General features: G+C 49.4%; 1 protein-coding gene across 4 annotated transcripts in view; it reads left to right on the top strand.

Moving 5' to 3' along the window:
* LOC100731481 (core histone macro-H2A.1) overlaps nucleotides 1-8,102 on the top strand; it is a 60,007-nt gene extending 51,905 nt beyond the window's left edge. For all 4 annotated transcript variants that reach the window (XM_063230917.1, XM_063230915.1, XM_063230916.1 and 1 more), the window contains exon 9: nucleotides 7,349-8,102. In XM_063230917.1, coding sequence (XP_063086987.1) covers nucleotides 7,349-7,514 — 166 coding nt within the window. In that variant the 3' untranslated portion in view covers nucleotides 7,515-8,102. The remainder of the gene's footprint in view (nucleotides 1-7,348) is intronic.
* The last annotated feature ends 16,305 nt before the right edge of the window (nucleotides 8,103-24,407 follow it).

The raw sequence follows: 24,407 nt of genomic DNA, 5'->3' as shown, positions 1-24,407 counted from the left end.
GAGGACAGAGGTGTGAGTGAAATACAGGAGTACTAATTAAGAGTGACCTTCCTAGGCCAAGCCTGTAGCTATGTGATCTGTCCCCCAAACCAGAGCAGTCTTTGGGCAAAGCCTTCTCCTTACCTTTTTATTCTCAAGCACCCTTTACCTCCTGTCCCATGGCACTAAGTGATCTGATAGCCTGCTGATCAAACAGGACCTGGTGCGACTGAACAGAGAGCTAGGAGATAATATAATAGTACTAGGCCTGGCTGTACCATCCCCCTAGATATCCCCAGGTAGACTCACCCAGGCATACTTAACTCTAAGACAGACAGACAACCCCAGGGCGCTCCACTGGAAGAGTAGTGTTTTAAGAGCAGAGGATGCAGGTACGATTGTTCTAATCCCGCCTCTTCCCTAGATGCCCATGTTCAGATACCACCAGGCAGTATTCATTCAGATTTCTTTGGGAATGTTGCTATAGGCCTGGAATGGAGTCCTTAGCTCTCTCCATGGCTTAGCTCTCTCCATGGCACCTGACTCTGTAAAACAGGCATGATCATCCATCCTGTGCAATGTCTCGGATTTGTCCTAGAAGCCAAAGGAGCTTTTAGAGGGAGAGTATGTTGAGGATGTGCCATGTTGCAGGGCCCATCGGGGCAGTGATACCTTGGAAATGGGGCCCTACTGCTTTGTCCCTTTCCGCAGGATCCCCTTTGCCAGGGTTCTAAGTCACTGGCTTCTGAAAGGCTGGGGATTGAGCCTGAAACAGAGGGAAAAGATCTTTAGAAGCTGTACTTCTTAGCGTTTGGGGCCATCCTGGGAACGCTGTAGTGGTACGGTTTGGATGGAGTACCTGCCATTGCTCTTGGGCCATCCTGTCACCCAGGGAAGGTGGGGCCAGGGCACAGCAGCAGTGACATATCCTGAGCCCCAGGCTGCAGTGTCCTCACAGGCCACTGTGAGCAGCCTTCCTCAGGCCGGTGCCATATATGTAAAGCTGCTCTTTCCCCAGAAATTGCCTTTCACGTTCACCAGGGGCAGACAGCTGTGTTCCTCCTTGGACATAGGCCCACAGAAGTGGAGTTTTGTCTTTTCTCATTAGGAAGCCCCTCTAATTGTACCAACACTGACATCCTGTCCTTGGGTGGTAGCCACAGCAACAGCTCTGAGTGGCCTTCCTTGCCTATTGCTCAGAAGGCCTTGGCACAGGTGGGGCCTGCCACCGTTCTCCCATGGCCTGCTCTCTCTCTGAGGCACGTGATGGTCGGGACCCCACTGAGATCTGTGGCTGCACCTGATGCTGACGCTCTGGAGCTTTTCACTGCCACTCCCAGCAAGCAGCACAGAAGCTGGATAAGGACTTCCTCACCCAGCCCCTGCTGCAAGGGGGTTGGGAATGGGGTTGGAAGGTTCCTGAGCAGAAGCCAAGTGAAAGTGCAAGCCTGCTTCCGCACCTCCAGTGTGACGGAATGGCTGGGGAACCCCGCTGGCTGCCTGTTGCTCTGGTGGCCATCTATATTCTTAGTCCCTGAACTTCTTTATGCCAGTCTCTTATCAAAAGCATTCATGGACCATCATTATAAAAGTCAAAGCCATTTACATGCATAAAAATAAAAAGTTAGCAGAGTTAGAACATCTGAAAGGTCTTTCAGTCAGCTCTAAGAGCACTTGGCGTTCACAGTGTGGTCACCAAGCATCCAGGGACTTGACTTTCCCTGGAGCTATGGCAGTGTTATGGGTGCCAAGGTCAGTCTCAAAGTAGATTTGAGACCTTTGTTTTACTTTTACAAAGTAGATCAGAGCTTACTAGCCATACTTCCTGCTTCTGCCACCCTCCCCCAGGTTTAGGCTTTGTCACTGTGCTGTGTGACCTTTCATAAATGAAGCAACCTTTCTGTTCCCTAATCGTCCTTAACAAGTGAGGCCATAGGGCCTACCTTTCCTCCCAGATGGCTCTGAGGCTCAGTTAATTAGTGCTTTGGATGCGCTTTGATCTGCTCTGATGAAAGGTGCTTCCGAAGAACGAGGCAATAGGAGCCTTTATTGGAGGTAATAATTTCACGCTCTTTCATATGGCTATTGGGAAAATTTTAATTGAAGCATAAAAGTAATTCCCATAAAAAGCATCTGTTATTACAAACTTATTTACATTTTTCATGGAGTAAAAGTTTTTTAAAATAGAAAGTTTTTAAGAGGGCAAAATGCCAAAGGCAGCACATGTGCCGCGCTACCCTGGCCCACATCTGTCAGGCAGACCTCGTCCCACAGCCCTGGAAGCCGCTGCCCTCTCTTTCATGAGAAAGAACGGGATTACACCAGAGCCAGCCAGTAAATCACAGGGGTTAGGAGGGGAAATAAAACTGCTTGTTTGTGGCATCCAGTGTCTCTGGCATAAAAGTCATGTTGAAACTTAAACAATATAAATGCAAACATGGACAGGAGCAGGCAGCATCTTTTATAGGGGAGGCCAGGCCTCTCCGAACATAAAGGCTGACCAGGACCCTGCCTGGCTGATGTGTGCTTTTTCAGGCCCAGCTGGGGTAGGTGAGACCCTCCCCTTGTCACCATGGCCATTCTAGTCACAGCACTTAGGGACACCCCACTCCCCAGGCTCTGTTTGACATTAGGAGACATCCCCTCTCCAGAGAAGTAGGTAGGTAATGGCTACTCTGGGGGCTTTGATTAAACTTTCCTTAGATTTATGAGCTTGAAAGGAAAGCTACTTTGTGTCTTTTAAGCTTCCATTTATCAGGGACCTCTCAGCCCTAGACACCTGCAGAGCCCTCTACCAGAGTTACCTCAGAGCGGCCGTAAAAGGTGAGCACCATTCTTAAATCCATTCAAAGCCAAGGAGCCTGAAGCTGAGAGGGGCTAAGTAATCCCCGCAGGCCACACAGCCAGGCAGCGGAGCCCCTGCCTGTGCAGGCCCTGCACCGCTCTCATAAGGCGCCTGGGAACTTCTTGTGTGCCCTGACCTGCCCAGGCAGTACCATCAGCCTCTGCCCTCTAGGTATCAGATTTAGAGGTGAAAGAAACCAACGCTAAGGCTGCGAGCTGACAGGAGTTCATTTGTGCCCTGCAGTGATACTCCTTTCCAGCTGCGTTACCCCTCTCCAGCTCCATCCATGTAAGGAGCCATCGTTGCCCCTTTTGAATATTCTTCCTCTTAGATACCACTGCTCTCAGCATAGACTCCGGAATGGAGTGGCCTCGGCTAGGACAAATTGAATCAGGCAGTCACTCAAAAACCACACCTACGTGGGAGAAATGGTCCTAAGGGTAGCCAGCAGCACAGTGGGTAAAACCTCAACCCAGCGAAAGTGTCCACGTATGGAGCAGTCACAGTTTCTTACATCACCATTTCTAAGACCGATAGCCTGCCCATCTTGGAAACCGTAACACCACAGGAGCCTGTGCCAGCAGGAGAGTCTGTTTCCACCCTTCTAGCCATCAAGGCAAGTTCCCAACCCGTCCCTCCAGGATACCTGCTTGGGCTCCTCCCTCCACAGGCTGTGGCTGCTGTCCATGTGAATCTCTGCCGTCCCCACAGACCTGCTCCTCACAGCTCGCTGTCCTGTCCTTGGAGGGTGAGCCCCCAGGAGGCAGGGGTGCTGGTGAGGCCTCACAAAGGGAAGGTTCAGCAAAGGTGCAGGGGCTTGAACCTTGTCTCAGGTCCATATCTAGGAAGGACAAACATCCCATGATACCCGCAGCCATCCCTGAGCAGGCTGACCCAAGAGCGTATCACACTGAGATTGCCTCGAGGGACAGCTTTAGTCTGGCTTTAGTCTGCGCACAGTAAGGCCCATGCAGGAGTAGCGTGATCAAGGCCCAGATGTATGCTGGAAAGCAGCTGGCCCATGAGGAACTGAAGGCAGAAAAAGCCCACAGGACAGGTGGGGGCTAAGAAAGAGGAAAGGAGATGGAGACTGATGGTAGCCACAGCAGCGTCCTCCTCATGAAGTACACCCTCAACGGACCTCCTTCCAGTAAGAGAGGCCAGTGCCCAACCCCCGGGCAGCTGGGATTCAAACCCAAACCTGATTGTGCAGCAGAAGCCATTTACCCTGCTACTCTATGGCGTCTGTTCCTCTCTGAAAGGCAGGCAGTGCAGCCAGAGGGCAGGTGACTGTCACAGAGACCAGAGACTTGCCTAAGCAGTACTGGCCATTCACACAGACTGTGAGTGTGTAACCAGTGAGGAAACCAGCCAGCCAGAAGCCAAAACTTAATGAGTGGGCAGGAGGCTCTCCCAAGGCAGCCAGCAGGTCAGCAACACACCAGGGAGCCTGTGCTGTGCTGTGCTGTGCTGGTATGTGTAGCGTCAGGGCAGACAGCCCTCCCAAACACCTCAGCCCTTCAGATGGCACAGCAGCTCTCCGGGGACCTGAGGCCAGTGTTGTTAGCACAGAATTATTACAGTAACAGTCACCCAGGCACCTCGGTCACAGAGCCTGGGGCAGGGTGGCTGGTGCTTAATGGCACTGTCCCGTACTCCACCTCTCCCATTCCTGAGCAGGATGGACCAGGCACAAATACAGGGCTGATACATCCTGTGTGGCACCAGGAACCCAGAGCTCCTAACTGCTCTGCTTCTCCACCCTGGGATGGAGGAGCTCTCAGGCCAGCTGCACATCAGAGCAAAGCTGGGACGAGCTTGCCCAGGCTACTGCATGGGGCCCTATCTGAGAGTAGGGCTGGGCATCTAAGGTGCAAATGGAAGCATCTCATGCATCCCACTGTGCTATGAATGCATGTAACTGAGGTAGCTAGGGAACAGTTGGGGGACCTACCTGTAAACATCAAGAAAGCTGTCACCTCTGCATGGTCTTGAGCTCCCAGTCCCATAGCACTTGCTTAGGTGGTGGTTTCCTAGGACACAGCAATGGCTTTGTCAACACAAGAGTTTTCTAGAAACAAGTTCAGATTCATAAACTTGCATCAGCAACCTTGAAGGCTGGGTACATTCTGGCAGCCTCTTAACAGGAGGTCATGCCTGCTGAGTAATACTGATCTAAAACTTTGCTCCTTTCCTTCCTCCCCACTAGTGGGTTATTACTGTGTGAGATCTGCTTACAAAATCCACACTGGCTCTGTGTGGAACAATGGTCCTCAGAGTGGTCCCCAGACCTACAGGATCAGAAACTCCAAGAAGAGCCCAACAAACAGCAAGCCCCCTACATCTCTGGTGCTGGCTAGAGTTTGAGAACTAATACAGAGGAACAGAAAAGAATATTCTCTCATAGGAAGTGTCACGCCTTTTTCAGGGGTCCAAGGCAGAAGATTAGAGAGTCTGTGTCAAGAATTCTGGCCCCAGGCAGGAGTGATTGGAGTACTTTGGGTGCCCCATGGAAGCCCTCGAGCCTCCCACTCAGTGGGGAACAGTGGGTCAGTGTCACACCGTAGTATCACACCACAGTCTATGTATCACACCATTGTCAGAGCTGCAGTGGCTGGGAAGACCAGCTTCTGGGAGGCTTCAGGCCTGGGCTGGGAAGACACAGAAAAAGATGAGCTGGGCCCATTAGGTCAGATGACACAATGCCATTCTGCACAGTTGCAGGGGGCCTCTCTTAGCCCAGCTCACCTGTGCATGTGTGAGCCAGGACAGGCAGGAAGGTACCCTTGCTGAGGGCATATGGAGCTGCTAGGGCATGGTCCTCAGCTTCACATGCAGAGAGCAGATCCTCCCAGCTTTCAGTCCTTATGCAGCTAGGTGATGTCTACAGACAGAAGCTGCAGACTCCAGAAGCCCTTGGCTTCCTTTGGTCCCAGCACATGGGAGCCCAGCTGCAACTGGGCACTCCCACAATGGAAGATCAGGTTTCCTTTCTCCAGCCGTTCCCAACGTGCATCCTCTAGAAAACCTGCCCTCTGTGTTCTTGATGGCTGTGACGACAGTCACGGCAGCTGCACCAGGCTGAGCTTTTCGATCTGAGAGTAGACGGGGGTGTCAGGGGCGAGCTGCCCACCCTCACTGAAGACTTCTTCCTGCACAATCTCCACCACACTTTAGCTGAGCTTAGCTGTTTGTCTGGAGCCACCAGTCTCTTGAGAGAAGGCTAGGAAGGTCTTAGGAGTGTGACTGTCCTGTGTACACTGACAATGCACATGTAACTGAGGCACATCCGTGTGTGAAGGAACCCTGACCCTAGGTATCGCCCTACTGAATGCCCTTAGTCTGGGAGTATGTCCTGGGGCCACACCCCTTTCCCCCAAGAAGGTGCTCCATTCCCAAAACATCCAGAAGTTCCAGTGTCTCCATTCCAAGCTGCAGGCCAAGCTCTTTATGCTTCACAGCAAATCATGGGACAGCTTTCTCCTGTGGGCACCAACAGCAGCTGATGCTTCCAGCTCTCCAGGGGACCAACCCATGCTTTAACACAAATTCTCACTTGCAAGCCTGTCTACTTGGCCACACGGATCCCACCTAACAGAGGGTACCAGCCCAAATGGCAGGCTGGCCTCACACTTCAGATGCCAACAGATTTACAGATGTGCCAGTGAGCAATGAAATTCCTCAGTGTGGTTAACTGAATAATGGGATCACAGCGCACTTGAGTCCAGGTTCACTGGCTCCGAGCCCAGGCTATTTCCACCAGAATAGGCAATCTGCCGCATCTCTGCCCCTTGCCTTGGGTGTCGTGGGTTGTTCGTGTTGGCTGAGAGCAGCTCAGGCACACACAGATCTGTAAGTGTCAGGAGCCTCAGTCCTGAGTTCACAGTCCACGTGAGTTCTGAGCTCCTACCTCCAAAGGTTTCTTCAGGTTATCACACATATGGGTCCCAGTTCAGCTGGAGACTTGGATGCTGTCCTCAAGACGAAAAGGCCCCTCAGCCCCAAGTCGTTCTATCCCCGTGGCCCCTGGCTCTGGCATTTTGGGTGGCACCAGCTGGTGTGTGTTGGGAGGGGTACAGTCATGAAATCTAAAGGTTGATGTGAAGGGTGGCACCTTTCTGTGTGTGGGGAAGCGGTCAGTACCTTCCTAAAGGACCTGTAGCCATTTCTGAGGCTGATCCCCACCGGGAGCATTAAGAGCTCTAGCTGTGTGGTTCGGCACAGCACTAGCGGCAGGGATGACGGGAAAAGTTTGCATTCCCCTTTGGACAGCTCAGTGCTCACAACACACCCTCCTGCTGCGTGCTCCTGCCAGAAGCTCATCGCTCTCTCTGCTAAGTGGCTCAGCTCCCTGCCACTGCCTGTCCTCCATTTTGTGGGCACTGAGTTTTCCCACACCTGTGTGCAGACAGCTCAGTGGACACTGGCCCAGCCGTAAGGCTCCTGTGGGAGGGGGTGCAGGAAAGGGGCAGCTCCCCCTCACTGTGGCTGCCTGGCTGCTTAGTGTCTTCTTCTCTCCTGCAGGAATGGGTTCCCGAAGCAGACTGCAGCCCAGCTCATCTTGAAGGCCATCTCCAGTTACTTTGTGTCCACGATGTCCTCCTCCATCAAAACGGTGTACTTTGTGCTCTTTGACAGCGAGAGTATAGGCATCTATGTGCAGGAAATGGCCAAGCTGGACACCAACTAGGTGAAGAATTCCAGAAGCAACCCGTGCTGTCCCCCACCCCACCCCACCCCATTCAAAAGAAAAAGAATCCCCTTCACTTTTACTGGGAGACCAGAACCCTTTCATTTTCAGTTTTGCTCATCTAGGGAAAATAAGGTTTTGGTTTCCAGTTTAATTGTTTTGACCTTCTAAAATGTTTTTATGTTAGCACTGATAGTTGGCATTACTGTTGTTAAGCACTGTGTTCCAGACTGTGTCTGACTTAGTGTAACCTAGGAGATTTTATAGTTTTATTTTAATGAACTCCTGATTGACGCAGAGCAGTGGGAGAATGGTCCCTTTTACATGTCTCAGAAGCCAGGAAGCCCCGTCTGTAACCGTGTGTTGTGGTGCTTTATTGTACACCTAGTGGCGTTCTTTTTACTATAATGTTTTCCCCCCTCAGAAGAAAAATCATGAATTTGCAGCAGACCTACTTTTTATTTACTTTTTGTCTTAATGATGGATTTGAAAATGAAAGATTTAAAAGGCAGAACAGAATCTGTTGTCCTTAATTATATTTGCAATTTGGAATTTGTGTGAGTTGATTTAGTAAAATGTTAAACTGTTGTTGTGACTGGCATGTTCCAAGTTCCTGGGCCCTTGAGTGGCAAGTTGGAGGACAGCTTCCCTGGTCACAGGATGGGGGGCAGGCAGCCCAGCCCTCAGCAGGCTGGGGCAGTGGGTAGGGGGCCATCCACCGGCCCATTCTACGAATTCTCTACAAACCACTTTCAATCCTGTGACCGTAGGCAAGGGTGTGAGCCTATTCTTAGTTGAGGAAGGGAACACAGAAGGACACGGGTGAAAATGTGGCAGGCTGGCACACACACAGCCCAGAGCTCCAGACTCTAGAGTCCAGTTCTACCCGCCCATCGGCCCCTCAGCCAGTCCCTGTGACTCACGGCTGTGCCTGGCTGCCCAGGGCCACTCGACAAATGGAGCTGCAGAAAACTCACGCTCTCTGCTGGTCTTTAAGGTCAGTCAGCCCTGCAGCACAAGGTCCCTGGCAGAGGAGCTCCAGAAGCTTTGCAAGGGCGAGCTGCCACCCCAGCCAAGCTCCCCAGGATGTACAGTCAGCCTTACGTGCCGTCTTACAGCCCAACCTGTTCTGGGGTATAGTTTATTTAGAGATCCCAGCAAAATCGGAGTAGCTAAAATATATTAGCAAACAGACACTTTTTTGCTTCCAAGAATACTTGTGTCTTAACCTAAGTTTGCCTAAAATGCATAGAAACCTTCCATCTCTTCAGAAAGTGCTTCCTTCTAAAGTAGACTTAACAGGAAGAAACATGCAACACCCTGCAGAGAGCGTGGACCCCAAGCCTTCCCTTTCCAAAGGGGGGCTGAGAACCGAAGGTCTGGAACAGTGGTGGCAAACATGGCTCCGGTCTAGAATATTGTACAACTGATCTTTTCAGTCACAGGCAACCACCTGTAACCCAAACCTGAAAAAAAAAGTTTTTCCAAGTTTCCTTTTAAGTATCAGGTGTTATTAAGAATCTTAAATTTTTTCACAAGATCTTTGCTGGGTCTAGAGTATGTATTCCCATTTCTTGATTAGACTGGGAGAGAGAGAAAAAGAAAGCCTGGCATTAATTGTTTTAAGAGGATGCATCTTAAGACGATGTAATTTAATATCTGGGAACTGTTTGCCTGGACAAACCAGACTATGCCACCCTCCGAGAGCATTTTTCTACGGGTAGACCCTGCAGGCAGAAGGAAGGGTAAACGGGCCAGCGTTAGCTAATACTACTGGTATTTGCTGTGTGCCAGGAACTGTACCGAGTCTATTTTTAGATACATTTAATAGCTGAGAACACTGAGGCTGAGAGAAGACACTTGGCTGTGATCACAGTGCTAATAAATAACAAGCAGATCAAACAGTGATACAGAGTCCCTGACACAACGCTAACCAGCAGCAAGAGCGTCTATGTGACCTTGGTGGTATTTCCCACTTAGCTACTGAAGCATCCGTCTCAGGCCACTATTGAACACCTAGAAAGAAGGTTCAAATGGCTTCTCAGTGAAAATGCATTTCGCAATGTTGGAGAAACACCATAGAAGCAAACACTGTATTTTTTTCAAAGATCTTCCACTAGATGTCGCTCAAAGGATTGGAAAGTATCTAGAGAAAAGGGCAGCCAGTTTCTGCTCTTGTGAGTGCGCGAAAGACTAAATTGCATTTGTCAGGGTTTGCATGAAGTTTTTACCATAAAATTTGAATAATTCAAAATACATTGTGGTCCTGGGATTTGGGCACACTGAAGAAATTCTTTTCAATGAGACTGAGAGAAACAGCCAATGAATCACCTGGGTTTCCCATTATCTCTAAACCACCCTGTTTTTAAACTGATCAAAATTTGTTCTCTGACATTGATCTTATATTTAAAGGAGAGGAAGAACTTGTTAGATTAAAGGAGTCTCTTTGATGCACACATGCCTCTGTTCCAAAAAAAAGTTTGCAATTAGTAAGATTTACCAAGAATATATATTGAGGTAGGAAACCCTGCAGAATCTTGAGGTCAGCGTTGCTCTCCAGCCCAACCCATTCCCTACTTTCCCTACGGTGTGTGGAGAAGGGCTGGCAGGCTTTGCCGTGCACCGGAGCCCCCTTCCTCCTGTGGCCCATAGGCAACAGTTCACCCCCCACTTGGAAGAATGACCCTTGCCCTTGGCAGCTGGGCTGTGCCCTGAATAATCCAGGTGATTTTCTCAGCACTCCTCCATGAGCCCTTTTAAATTATATCTGAGACCTAAGAGCACTGTGGTTCCAACGGACTAAACTGACAATAATAACCATTCTGTGTGTGTGTCCTCTACACACATCATTTCATTTATTCTTGTGGCAACCCTTTGAAGAATGTAGCATTATCTCTTTTATAGATGAAGAAACCACACAGAGACAGCTAAAGCATATTCCCCAAGGCTGTATCTCCACATGAAGTGGAGCTGATATTTAAACCAGCTCTGTCCATCTGTATAACCCGAGCTCTTCCCACCCCCCTAGAGCTGGGGGCTCATTTGGTATCGGCTATGATAAGTACTCTACTCTCCACTTAGGCAGTGTGTGTTGCCTATTAATTGATGGGTCCTGTGTGGCTGGCCCTGGGGTATAAACAACCTGTTGGATGAAAGAGGAACAAAAATGCGTATTCAAGCAATACAGTGGTCAACTGGAGTTGAGTGATAAGGCCTCAGGCTGGGGCCTCCAATAAAGCAGGTCAGACAGTGTTTCAGTCCAGTGGCAGAGGCTTAGAGCAGGGCCTTCTGCTCACTGGTTCAGAGAGTTCCTGGAGGGTTTTCTGGACCAAATAATCTAGACTTGGTAGGAAAGGCTGGAAACTTCTAGGCCACGAGAGCAAAGCAGTGGGTGACAAATGGCAAGCTGGCATAGCTGAGCCAGGGGGTTCCCCAGTGTCCCCCTTGCTGAGGATTCCAAGTCTGCACCCCCTACTCCCACCTACAACAGCCACTTTGGTCCTAGCTATGCCTCCAGCCTCCGGCCTCGGCATTTAGAGATGTCCACGAAGGGTCTGTCCGGCAGAATTCCTCCGCTGTGAGGTCAGGTGGTGTAAACCCTCACAGCCGCAGCCAGCCCTGACAGACACACTAGCTTACACTAAAACACAAAGAAAAAAATGGTATTAGAAAAACCCAGAAATAGATTCTAATTTCCAGAATCCCAGCTCTCCCAATCCCAAGGCCCCAGGCTGTCCACGTTCAGCCTTTCTCGGGAAATAGCCTCTCGTTTCCTTGTCACTCAGGCTGCCTCATCAGTCACCCTGGTCCTAGGGGATGACGTGGCCCATGCACTCGTTAGCAACTGTGCTGTTTAACTTTCATTGCCAGCTCCACTGGCCAGGTTATCTCAGGAGCTGGCCTTGGTGCCTCCTTTGAGCATTCAGCCTAAAAAGTCGCCGGGGTAGGGAGGGGTCCTGGGGCCCACTCCCCCTGAAAAGAAAGTGAAACGCTTGATGGCCAGGGGTGAGGCCACCTATTCTTGGGCTTTTCTTCTATTTATAACCTAGCCTGTTGTGTTTGCTTCTGGGGGTGTGGATATCAAAATATTCTCACGTGATCCTCCCGCCAGGAGAGGCAATAATGCTGCTCATTAATCCCGAGCCGCTCACCGCCCTCCGTGCTCCTGGCAAAGGTGTGTAAATAGATTGGCCTTTCCCTGACCCCTGAAAACCAGCCCAGCCCCAGCCGCTTTGTCAAACTCAGGGACCACAGTGTCTTAGAAACGCTGGCTCAGCCACAGGTGGCACTTCCCTCCTCCTCCCCTTCCTCAGCGACTGCTCAAGTCCACAGGGGCCTCCAGAGCACTCTGGGCTGGCAGAGGGCAGCATTCAGTCCAGCTTGAACAGAAGTCTAGGGCTCTGCCTCCCATGGCACATAGCTGAAATTTCTCCTGGAGAAGTCTTCCTGGGCCCATTCTGGCTGTGAAGTGACCAGAACTATCCACAAATCTGCCAACAGCCCCCTCTGCAGGACTTACAACAGGTCTCCTGGGACTCCTGTTAGGGTGACCCAGATGCAGCAACCGTGCTGCACAATGACTACACGCACACGTGCACGCATGCAGAGTTGGTGGTGTCAGTGTGCATGTGTCCTAGCACACACTCAGCAAGTCCTGTGCTGTCTAGAAACCCTGATTGTCCCACTAGGCGAAGGACAGAGGCTGCCCCAATATCACAGGTTAAAGGTCCCCAATAGCTTCAGATTTATGACTTCACTTTGAGGAGAGCTAAAAGCTTAGCATTCCCAAGACGACACCCTCTGTACTTTATATCCAAACCCTGAAACCACAGAGATGATCCCAGTGCAGAATAATAGCCCAGGAACACACAGAAGCAGGAAGTCAGATGTGCCTTGTTGGCTAGATCCTTTCTGGCTCTGAGCCCTGCTTGGGCGGGTGACTATGATACCAACACCATCAGATGTCACCCCCCTGCCCCTATTCACGAGTCTGGACAGCTGAGCAAGAGCCCCAGCTCCTTCTAACCCAGGCTGATGGTATACACCCTGCTGACCACCATGGCTCTCTTAGGTCAGGCCCCAGGCATGACCTTCTCAGCACATCTGCCTGTGCACTCCCTGGCCAGGCTGACTGGGAAACCTGATATTTCTATACCTTGAAACAACAAGGCTTCCTAAGCTTAAGAGAATAAATTAGAGTTGAGTTCAAGTAGGCTCAGCTGCAGTGGATGGGCAAATTGATTTGCTTCCCATCTGGGAGATTAAATTCCACTGCCCAAAAATGGCAGCGGAGTAATGAGCTGTCAGTCAAACACTGCAAACCAGGGCCCAGTGCATAATTGAAACTCAGCAGCCCCTCATTAGGTTCCATTGAACCTAATGGTCTTGGCTACAGAGTCCCACCTTGAGAGGCCTCGCACCCCCACCAGAGAGTACACTTGGCCCTGAGTCTGCATTCCAGGAAACACCATCTCTGGCAAGCACTGGGCTAACTAAGGAACTTCCACAGAGCTCACAGTACTCACAATGTATGTGTCCACAGTCTCTGACAGACCCCCAGGCTTAAGTATGAGCCAATGCAAACACCTGGGATTGCACCCGGGTGCATGCACGCAATAGACACTGCTGCCCTGGAGCTCTTGGCCTTGGTGGCCCATGCCTACTGTTCCCAGCCACCTCACGGCTTTTCAAAGGCAACACCTAGCAAACCATCAACCCAACCTACTCAGCCCTTTACCACATACAGTGTACACACACTGGGATTTAATCCTCACAGCACCCTGGGATGTGGTATCAGTGTCTCCACTTTACAGATAAGGAAACTGAGGCCTGAGGAAGTTGGGAAGCTGGTTGCTAACTCCCCTAGAGGCCTGGCAAAGGGAAGACTGGTCACTCTCTCCAGCCTCATCAAATACCTGCCTTTTCTTACCTGTCCTTCCGCTAGCGGGCCTCTGACACCTGAAATTCAGCACTTAGAACATGCCACTGTTTACCACCACGGTTTCCATTTTTGAGCATCCTCTCTCCTACCCCTAGAAAGGCTTCCTTGACTTTGCTATCTGGACAAAGAACCCTTTTGTCCACCCTGTATACTTACAGCCACAGCACTGCACCCAACAGATAGCTATCTGGTGTGTACACAACCATAACATGCTCAGCAGCATGTTGCATACATTCCTCAAATCCTCTGGGCCAACCCTGTAGTAGGCGCTGGGGACACAGTGATAGGAAGGAGAGCCTGCCCTCCAGAGGCAAGGCAGTGCCCGAGCCCCTGTGGCACCTTCATGCCTCACCCAAAGGTCTACAACAGAGTGAGGTTCCCTCTTTGTGGCTGCATGAATCACTGCCTGGACCCAAAGCCAGGTCATGCAATGAGCTTGACACAGAGAAGGGTTAGGACCTGATGGGGGCGTGGTGTCCTCAAAGGCATTCCTAACACTCTATGGCTCTGAAGAAGTGAACTTGGGTGACAGCCTGGGATAACACATCTCACTTCCAGTGCAAACATGGTGGCTTCAGAGTTGAGTCTGATGTTGGGACATAGCCCCAATTCAGCCTCCTCTTAGCATCCTGCTACCTGCAGCCCAGATCACACGGCATGTGGTGCTTCTGTTCTGCCTGGCTCCAGAGTTGGCTAGGACCTGTCCTAGGATGCGGGACCTTTTGGATTAGACACTAAATCTATCCTACTAAAAAATGGGAGAACATGGAAAAATGTTTTCAGCAGGACTTTGGAGTCATGGCAGGAGAGAGCCCTTGCCCATGCGCTAGTGTGCTCAGGTATACAGGCCAGTGTATTGGCCATAGGATATGTCTTTGGCGGGCCACTGTTAGCCTGTGCTGGTGATCCTACATACACACTAGCATTAGGAAGGTCCTTTTCCTAGACCAACCCTAAGACAGGAGCACTAGATCCTGCTGCCAGTGCCACCCAAGGCCTGTGATCACCAGCACAGGCTGGGTGGCCTTCCTGGCTCCTCCACATGCCCCTGCTGGGAGCAAACCCCACCCTCTGCTGTCCAGTCCATTCCAGCACTGAGCAGAATCATAATGACAGCAGGACCATTAAGGATCCCCCCAGAGTCCCAAAGCATCTGCCATTTTCATTCTGGGACATAAAGCCACAAAAACAATGTAAGAGATGTGACTAGTAACAGTGATGCAAACGTTGTGTAGACTGAGGAGCCTGAGCATCTGACATACACTCTTCTTTATTCTATGATACTTCCTCCCACTGACTTGAAAAGTATCTAATCCCATTTTACAGATGGAGATAAGTGAGGAGACTGGATCCGCACGTTTTTCCTTAGACCTCAAAGCCACTGAGTAGAGGAGCTCCAGTCTGCGTGCTGGGGCCCCTACGCGTTTGTGCTTCCTGTTGGGCAGAGACCCAGGCCTCTAGCAAAGCCCAAACTGACACAGGAACTGGCCCTAAGCTCTGCTGCTCCTCAGGCTGGGGTCCTGCTTGGGGCCTTCCAGTAATTAGTAGGCTCTTGTTAAGACCCAGTCGCGCCGTTCTCAGGCCAGGACTTGTTTTTGTTCCCATGCGGAGGCCTCGCAGGAAGGCCAGGCGCACGTGCGCAGCCCCATAAATCCAGCCGGCGTCGCTCATTACAACGTTCCGCTTCACGACTCTGCTGGCCCCAGCCCGTGCGGGCTTCGCCGGCCTCTGGGCCTCCCTGCAGCCGGCCTCAGCTCTCCTGTGCCGCCCGCAGCCTCAGACATGAGCTCATCCAGCACAAGGCATGTGAGGAAGTGGCCGGGCGGCGCTCTCAGCAGCGAAGGGACAATGTGCCTATTAAGGACTGTCAGCTACCCGCCCCACTGAACAGGACCACCCCTTCTGGGCCAGGCCCAACCTCTGAAGACGCCACTTCTCCAAACTAGCTCATGAGAATGTGCCACGGGTGTGGCCTGCACACTTGGCTGGTGGCCATGGGAAGTGGAAGCAAGGCAGGGAGGGCTCAGGGTGGGAGACAGAAAGCCACTGAGCCTGTCCTGCCTCCTGGTGGTGGGGGAGTGGCCAGTTCCCTATGGGATCTAGGGTAGGCCATTGGATCTCTGGAAACCTGTTTCCACAGCTGTATATTGGGAAGTTACTTGCTTCTCCGGGCACCAGAGTGGAGGGTGCTGTCACACACTAATGACAGGATGGAGGGGTGGGTGTCTCATCTGGGGAGCACAGTGAGGTGGTCTGACAGAGAGGAGCCTGAGGAAGAAAAGCCGTGCTCTGAAGCCTGTGACCTGGGTCCCCAGACTCTGGCTCCTTCCGCATGAAGCTTGACCTATCCTTTATTCTGTGATATGAGAAGGTAGCTGTGTGAAAAAGTGGGCTGCCCCATATGATCTTGGGGCGAATCACCTCAACTCTTCTGCAGTCTCCTCTTCTGCAGAGCTAACAACATATTGCTGCTCATAAATGTCTAATAAAAGGGAATTACCATTACTTTTACGTATGTATGTATTTAGCTATGTATGTATCATAGCTAAACCCCCATCTCTGTCTATAGCCAGAGCTATGCTCAATGCTTCTGCATTTGTAGCTAAGGGTGCTGGAGGCCTCAAACCCCTGTTTATGTGGTGCTGTCATGGCTCACAGAGGAGCCAGGCAATGTCCAGTTTAGGGAAAATATTCTAGAACTGCATTGTCCAATAGCCACATGTGGTTGAATTTAAACTTATGGAAATTAAATGAAGACTTCAGCTTCTCATGCATCCTGGCCACATTTCAAGTATGTGAGCCACATGTGGCTCATGGCTACCATGTTGGACAGAGCTGATGATTTGAACATCGCCAGTTTGGCAGCATGTTGTACTGAGCAGCTCTATTCTAGAACACACAGAAGGATGACAGGTCCTTTCCACACAGTGTCTGTGCTCACTTCCTTGCCTGTCATTCAGCTCTGAGCACTGCTTCTATTAGGAAGCCTCTGGGTTGTTCAAACCTGGCTGAGGGTCCCAAAAGTCGTTGGTATGGAATTTTATGCCTTAGGTGTGTGAGGGGCGATTCTAGGCCAATAGAGAGGCATTGTTCCCACCAAACAGACCCAGACCCCAGGGACCTGCTCTAGCTGCCGGGGCGAGCTGTCATGATACGGGATGATGAGCCAGGGCCCTAGCTGTGCTGCAAACCCCTTCAAGGCCATAGTTGCCTATAGGGATTAGAGCTGGAAGGAGCAGCAAATGTCCAGTAGATGACCCATGCGTGCTCCTGCTCAAAGCCACAGCTGTGGCATACACCAAAGCACAAAGAGAAGGGCAGGGGGACTGCAGCCAGGCTCTCAGCATGAGGCCCAGCACTTTTATCCACTCATCTCCCTTAGCTGTTGAACAAGCTGAGTATGACCTGCTTATCTCAACCTGACAGATAGGGAAACTGAGGTTCAGAACTATAGGCAATCCCACATGGCCCCTGGGCTTGCTCAGAAGTGTACTGCCTTCTCACTCAGCTATGCTTTAGGAAGTACTATCCATAAACAGGGTATCTTTGAGGCTCTGGGGCTCTCAAAACCAACAAGGTCACTAGAGGTCTGCTTGGGTGCTCTGCTCTGTCTTGGGCCTCCCATGCTCTCCCGCACCTCTGCAAGACATCGCAGGACCCAAGTCAGTAGGCAGGATTATTGCTGTGTTGGCACTCAGGGCATTTCCTCTCCCACAGACACATCTGTTTGCTTAGAAATACGAAATCGCAGCCTTCTCAACATGGTCAGAGACAGTCTCATGCACCAGGGCAGTTTACTAGCTCATACATTTGGTAAAGCCAGCCCATTAGGCCCCAGGGTAGCCCACACGGGGTCTCCTCTGCCCACTGGCATGAACCCTGCATGGTGAAGATGGCCGAGCCAAGGCTTCTGGCACTGTGCAGGGTGAAGGGAACGCTGCAGCCCCTGAGGCCTCGCCTTGCGTTTGTCTCATGGAGGCCCTAGGACTCCAGTTTAAGAGCCTTTTTATAGACTCTGTAAAGGAGAAAGTGAACTTTTAACATGTTTGCACTCTACTAAGTCAGTACGCATAAAAGGGACAACAGTTGAGCTTCCTCTGCCACTTGCCATCCAGCAGGACTGCAGGGCAGTAGGTGCCATCAGTTCCGGCTGGCGTCCTAGGACTGCTCCTCTTCACTCAAAGCTTGGGAGTGTAGCCCCATCTTGCAGGGCTGTCAGGGCTAAAGGTGGGCAGTAATGGAGCCGGAAGCCCTCACCCTCAAGCTGGCTAATGGGCGGCTCCTGCCCTCACTCAGCCGAGACGGCCCCCCAGATGCATGACTTTCATGGGAAGATTGAGAGGAGGGGAAATGTGGAAGCTGTAAAGTTTTACTAGGATTTCTCCACCATCCTCTTTTGGCCCCGACACTCATGCTGCCCTTCAGTTTAAAGACAGCTTCCTTTTTGCTTTGAACTTATCTCTTAAATCAAGCTACCCCGTCCCCACCTCCAGGATCCAGGATCCACACTCCAACTCCAGAGATGTCTCCAGGATTGATGAGGAGAAAGAGAGACAGGCAGCTGGAGGCCTGCAGAGAGCATTCTCCTGCCCAGTGTCACTCTGCAGCAATCCCCAAGGAAGCCACCTCCTGTTCACCACCCCTCCAGTCAAGAGAGTCAGGGTTTTATGCCTGAGATCCAACACACTCCTTGAGCTGGGTTTGCAGACATCGGCAGACAGCTCTCCATTTACTTATTCATGGCAGTTTCTGGGTGCAAGACCTGAAGAGTGTTTGGGCCGTAAGGAAGCATTTTCTCAAATGGAGCTATAGAACCCTAGTCACCTCCTCTCCCTCTTTTGCTTTATAGTCACGAGGTGAGTGAGTTTTGTTTCCACCATGACATTCTGCCTCACAACAGGCCCAAAAGCAATGGGGCCAACGAGGGATGGACTGAAACCTCCCAAACCATGAGCCCACATAAGCCTCTTTCCTTTAAAAACTGATTATCTCAAGATTTTGTAATAGTGATAGAAAACTGAATAATACAAGAAGACACCATTGTCTCCTTTTTGGGAACAAGGAAAGTAAGATCTAGCAGGTGAAATGACTTACCTAAGGTTACACAGGGGAGAAGACAACTGGGTTTCAGTTCTCTCAGACTCCAAAGCCCAAAGCCTTAAGAACTGCAGTGCAGGGCTGGAGATTTAGCTCAGTGGCATAAGTGCCTGCCTGGCAAGCACAAGATTATGAGTTTGATCCCCAGTACCGCAAAAAAGAAAAAAAAAAAAAAAAACTGCAGTGCAAAAGAGGCTGAAAGGTAAATCAGGCTATTAAATGAGAATAGTTCAGTGAGAAAATGAATGATTTTAACTTAGGCATCATGGTGTAATGTCTCTTAGTTTGAGCTGGTGATGGGTAGGGAAGAACAGTAGCACACTGTTAAGACAGCCTAGAGCATGGGCCACACTTTTATCCCCTGCAGAAGATCACATCCTGACTCCACGGCTCGTTAGCTGAACTAGGCTCCTGACAGCGCATGTAAGTCCCATCACATGTACCCGTCACCTCCAATCAGCTCAGGCTCCCGATACTGACTCGAAGTCCACAAAGTCTTGGCCACCCCTATAGCTCTACCCAAGCCACACCTTTGCCAACCTCTGCCCCTGTGCGTGACCCTCCCCATTTTAGCAAACCTACTTTTCTGTATCACTTGAACATCTGATCATGAAAAGGAAAGAGAGCAAAATTCCTTCAAAATTCATTAGATGCTGATGCCTACCACCAGCTTGCACAAGCCCACGCTGAGACTTGAAGCTGGAGAACGCTTTGAATTCCTAGCAGCCCAGGCTCCTACAAGGCCTTCATTAGGAAAGCTTCTTGCAGTGGGATACACAGAGGGCAGAGGGCTCACTCCATCCATCCACATTGCCTCCATGTGGCCCATCCCAGCCAGTCACACGCTCCATGGCTTCTTTACTCAAGTGAACATGAAGAGGAAGTAGCCTTCACAGCTGGGCAGCCCGGCTGTGTAATTCAGCCTTCTACCAGGGCTGTGCCCTCGCCATTTCTGAAACTCAGTGTCCCCATTTGTAAATGCATCTCAAGAACTTGCCCATGGACATTACGTCCTCTTCCTTGTGTCTACACAGCCTGTCTTCTCTCTGACAAAAGGCCCCCTAGCTAAAATATGAGTCTCTTCTTCCTTCTTATGGCAATGATCTGAGTCCAGGTTGGACTGAGGCAGTGCCTGCTGAGTGCTGGGGATAAATGGGATTAGGCAACTGCAGACAGGAGATCCGAGGTGCTGGCACTGTGGCCAACACAAAAATGCTGGGAAAGGCGTCATAGACACAACTGTAAACATAAGACTTAGTTTAAAAAGAAACAAAAGAACAGGCATGAAAAATCCACATGGCTGAAAGCTCTTCCTGAGGTCAAGCCTCATGAGCACTGAAACCGTGGCTACCCAACTTCAAAACCCACCACACCCACTTCCATATGCCAAAAACCACATCCACGATTATTTTGAGACAGTCGTCTCTTTCTCCCTCTCACTCAACCTAATTAAGGGACATTGAGTTCACCAGGCTTCCACGGGAGGAGTCACTTTGCCCTGTTAACCAATCTACTCACGTGGCCTTAATCTAAGCAGGGGTATTAAGAAATATGTGTGGCCATATCGTTAATTTTTCTTCTGAGACAATGTCTCAATGACTGTGCCTTAGGTTTGGTTTTTGACCAAATTATAATCAGCCACACCCTTAACTGGGGGAAACACTTTGATCTGGCACCTCGGGAAGACCAAGGATTTTAGGACTCACGATTCTGTTTGCCAACCGGCCAGTTCTTGATGGAGTTCATTTCTTTAACACCTGGAATGTAGCTTGTGACCACTGATCCACAAAAGAAATCCTTAGACTCCTGCTTTCTATAAGCAGGACACAGGCTGAGAAAGTGACTCAAGGACGGTAAGGAAGGCATATTTCCTGCTCTTCAGTTCGGAAAAAGGATGGCAGATGTGGAAAGGAACTCCCAGAGAGTGAAACCAGAAACCCTGGAGTACAAAGGATCTGGGAGCTGCTCCTAGAGTATAAACTAGGACAGAATCAAAGAAAATTCACAGACCCCAGGGCAGCAGGATCTCAAATGCTTTCCCAGGAGGAGGAACCTGTGATGGACCATTGCCTTGTGCTTCAGATTCTTCCTCTTTTAAATGATAATTGTGGCTGCTTTTTCCCAGGTCTAGATTGTACATTTTGTCTTGGGGAGGACAGGGTCAGGAAAGATTCTCATCTCTTCAGACCTCTAGATCCACAGGAGCTGATGCTATGATTAAATGACAGTTTAAAGCTGGGGAGGCGTAAGTATTTTACTTGGAGGAGTGAAAAGATTGTAATAGCATTCAGCCCATGTGACAGAGGAAGAGAAGAGAGCCACCAAAGGCCTGATACCCTGACTGGACAAGCATCGCTTCCTGGTCATGATGGCTACGCTCTAGAAATAACTAACTGCCTTGTACATGTTGCAAGCTGGCTTCCCGACCTCTGCTGGCACTGTACCCTCCAGCTCCATTCCTAGCACCATTCAGTCCAAGCCAAAGCAGGCCCTGCCGAGAAAGGGCACAACTGACTGACTATCAAAAAATGCCCCACAAACCACTCATCCCTCTGAGGATGGCCCTTTCAGAGTGGATGTAGCATAATCTCTCTCTTATTCCCTAGCTGGCCAAGGTTGCTTTGAAGAGAGTAGCCAATGTAAATAGCCCATAAAAATGAATCCAGAAACCAAATTTCCAGCTCTAGGATGATGGACTTCTATTTGTGGGAGGCAGACATAACTTCTCGGGACAGCTTCCCAGAGCTCAGGGCCATCTGTCCTGTCCCCATTGCCACTAAGCCCAGGGGTACTGCTGACAATGTGATCTCCATAGACAACAGTTGTCTCAGCAATCTGTCTCATAAATACCTTTCTCCAAGTCCCTGTAAGGAGGAGGCTCACAGCGGCAGGTCTTAGAATGGCCAGCCCAACATGCAAATGAAGTTGGGTAGGGGCGCTGGCAAATGAAGAAACCACTTTTGTGTCTGAGCTGAGAGTCTGCACTGGGAGAGGTAGCAGAGGTAATTACTCAGCTCATTAACAACCTCAAGTTTGCTTATTTTCACAAAAAGCATCATCTGGCTGGTGTTTCTCTGGGTGGGAAGCCAGGGATCTCCTAAGAAGTGGCTGCCCGTGGAGAGTTCACTCAGTAGACAAGACTGGCTGGTCCGTGAACACACAAAACCCCTGGCTGCCATGCGGGCCACAGGGTGCTCGTTCTCCCATAATAACCTGTTGACTATGGCGCAGAAGAAACTGCTCTAGGAAATGAAACTGATGTTCCCCAAGACCAAAGGCAGGCCCAACTTAGAATGTGGAGTCCAACTCTGAGCCAGCCTTCTCCCTTCAGAGTGCTTTAGAAGCCAGGAAACAGGCCGCAAGGCTGTTGAACAGCCAAGAGCTGTCACAAGCTCCACACACAGAAAGCTTATTCTTCCTCCTTAGAGCCAGGGACACTGCCCTGTGGCATCCGGCCCAGCCGGCCCAGATCGGAGCAGTGAATTGGAAGATTAGGCAAGACCGCGGCACAGTGCAATCCTGGTGACAGCAAAAAGTGATAGCTGAGAGCGAAGACAGAGAATGCAAAGCCATGCAAGCAGAAGGACACTTTTCCCCCCCCTAATATGGCCTGCAACCAATTCAGGGCATATATCCAAGTAGGTTTTGAACTATAACAGAGAAGAGACCCTGGCACAACATAGCAAGCAAATCTAGTTTTTAACTTTACATCTGAAACAATTTTAAAGATTTAATTTTACCTGGGTTATTACTACAGTGACTCCTGAACAGAGGCCTTCTGACCCTGTCGTTCCCTCCACACTGACCAGCTGACATCCTGCTATAGGAAGAATGCCATTCGCTTCCTCCACACCTGTTTATACCAGCACAGCTCAGGGAATACTGTTTAGTGGCTTTTAATCCATTTTCATCATTACAGATTTTGATACTCATGTGTCTCAGGCTGGGCCAGCAGGAGCCCTCAATTCCTTGTCTCTCCTGACCTATCTGTACTTTCCTTTAAGCACTTTACATTTCTAGCGTAAGGAGACACATTTTGCGTTTTTCTAGCTCCAGCCCTGGAATTAGCTATTTCTCCAAGAAGTCTCTGAGAGCCCGGTTGGGCCTGCTTAAAAGCTTTTTTTAAAAATGTAACTTTAATGAATGACATTCTAAATTACCATTCAGTTAACCCACTTTTAGCATGAACCATTGCTTTTTAAATAAATTTATTGTGCTGTACAATTTTCAACACAAGCCAACTTTAAAAGTTTCATTAGCCCAGCAAACTCTCAAGTACCTTTCTGTGTCCACCTGCACCCTGCACCCACAGATCTCCTTGCCCTCTCTATAGATGGACCTCTGCTGGAAATTTTATACAGAGGAAATTACATAGTATGTGTTGTTTGCATCTGACTAATTCATTCAGTATCATGTTTCTAGTTCATCCATGTTGTGACATGTATCTGTAGGTCCTTCATTTTTTATTGTGAACAATATTGACTTAATGGATGTCACACTTCATTTGTCTATGAACCAACTGATGGAAATTTGAAATATTGCCAGTTTGGTGATATTATGTATCATGTTGCTATGAGCATTCACGTCCAGTCTTCGTGTAGACACATATTTTCATATGTCAATAGTGTGACATCAGAATAAAAAGATCCCAGAGATGTGCAGGTTGCTAATCAACTAACCTTAACAAAGCAAGATTATCCTAGTTTATTCTGTGTTAATACCATGTCTTAATTCTGCGGACCTGTGAATAAGTTTTGTTATGTGGCAAGAAGAAAATAAGATTGTAGATGTAATAAACACCGCTAATCAATTGCCCTTAAAAAGGTAAGATTATCCTGGATTATATGGGTAGGTCCAGCGTCATCACAGTGTCCTTAAAAGCAGGAAGAGGAGGAAGTCGGAGTAACAGGCATGAGGACATAACTCACTCTTGCTGGCTTTGAGGAGGAAAACGGAGCCAGGAGCCAGGAATTGTGGGTACACTCTAGAAGCTGCAGAAGTTAAGAAAAAAATATTCTCCCTGAATCCTGCAGAGAACAACTCAGCCTTGCTCATACCTTGACTTCAGCCCAGGGAGACTTATGGGAACTTTATCCTCCAAGAGTGTAAGATAATACAGTAAGTTTATGTTGTCTTAAGTAAGCCACCAACTTTAGGGTAATTTGTTACAGTGGATGATAGGAAATCAATGCAGGTAGTTTCCTAAAAGTAGATATTGGGTTACACAATACGTTTATGTGTAACTTTTTAAGAAATGAACTCTTTTTCTAAGTGGATGTACTTAGTAAAACAGTACCCGGATGTACTGTTTTACATCCCTCCCCGAAATGTATGCGTTTGGTCAGTTTCCAGGGCCTGGAAATGATTGGTTTTTGACTGTTTGATACAGTTCTGTCATCGTTTTGGGGGGTGAGGCTAAGCTTCTCACTCTACCATACCAGAACTCAATGACTTTTTTGATGGAATTACTGAAGAAGGAAAAAGAAAGGAAAACCAAAAAGAAGAGGGCAAACATTTGTCATAGATGTTTTGGCAATATTTGGAGACAAGAGATTTGGGGGTTCAAATCATACCCTGTCTCTTACTAGCTGCATGATTTGGGACAAATCAGTGTCTTTTCTGCCCTGTTTACTCACTATAAAACAGTGTTAGTGCCCGTAAGAGCTATCTTGTGTACTGCACTTGTATTTGGTGCAAGTGGCTACCAATTGTTAATACTTTCATAATGATTGGGTTAAAAAGAATAAAAAGATTAACTTGTGCCTGCTCATCTGTATTAAAGGACACAGAAGACATAATTGTAAAAAACAGTGTGTGTGTGTGTGTGTGTGTGTGTGCTCATGGAAATACAAACA

Source organism: Cavia porcellus, unplaced genomic scaffold, assembly GCF_034190915.1.
Source record: "Cavia porcellus strain 051 isolate PalLab524CR breed Dunkin Hartley unplaced genomic scaffold, mCavPor4.1 scaffold_19, whole genome shotgun sequence".
NCBI lineage: Eukaryota > Metazoa > Chordata > Mammalia > Rodentia > Caviidae > Cavia > Cavia porcellus.
Note: the sequence above shows the minus strand (reverse complement) of the source record. Positions and strands in the feature narration are given on the sequence as shown.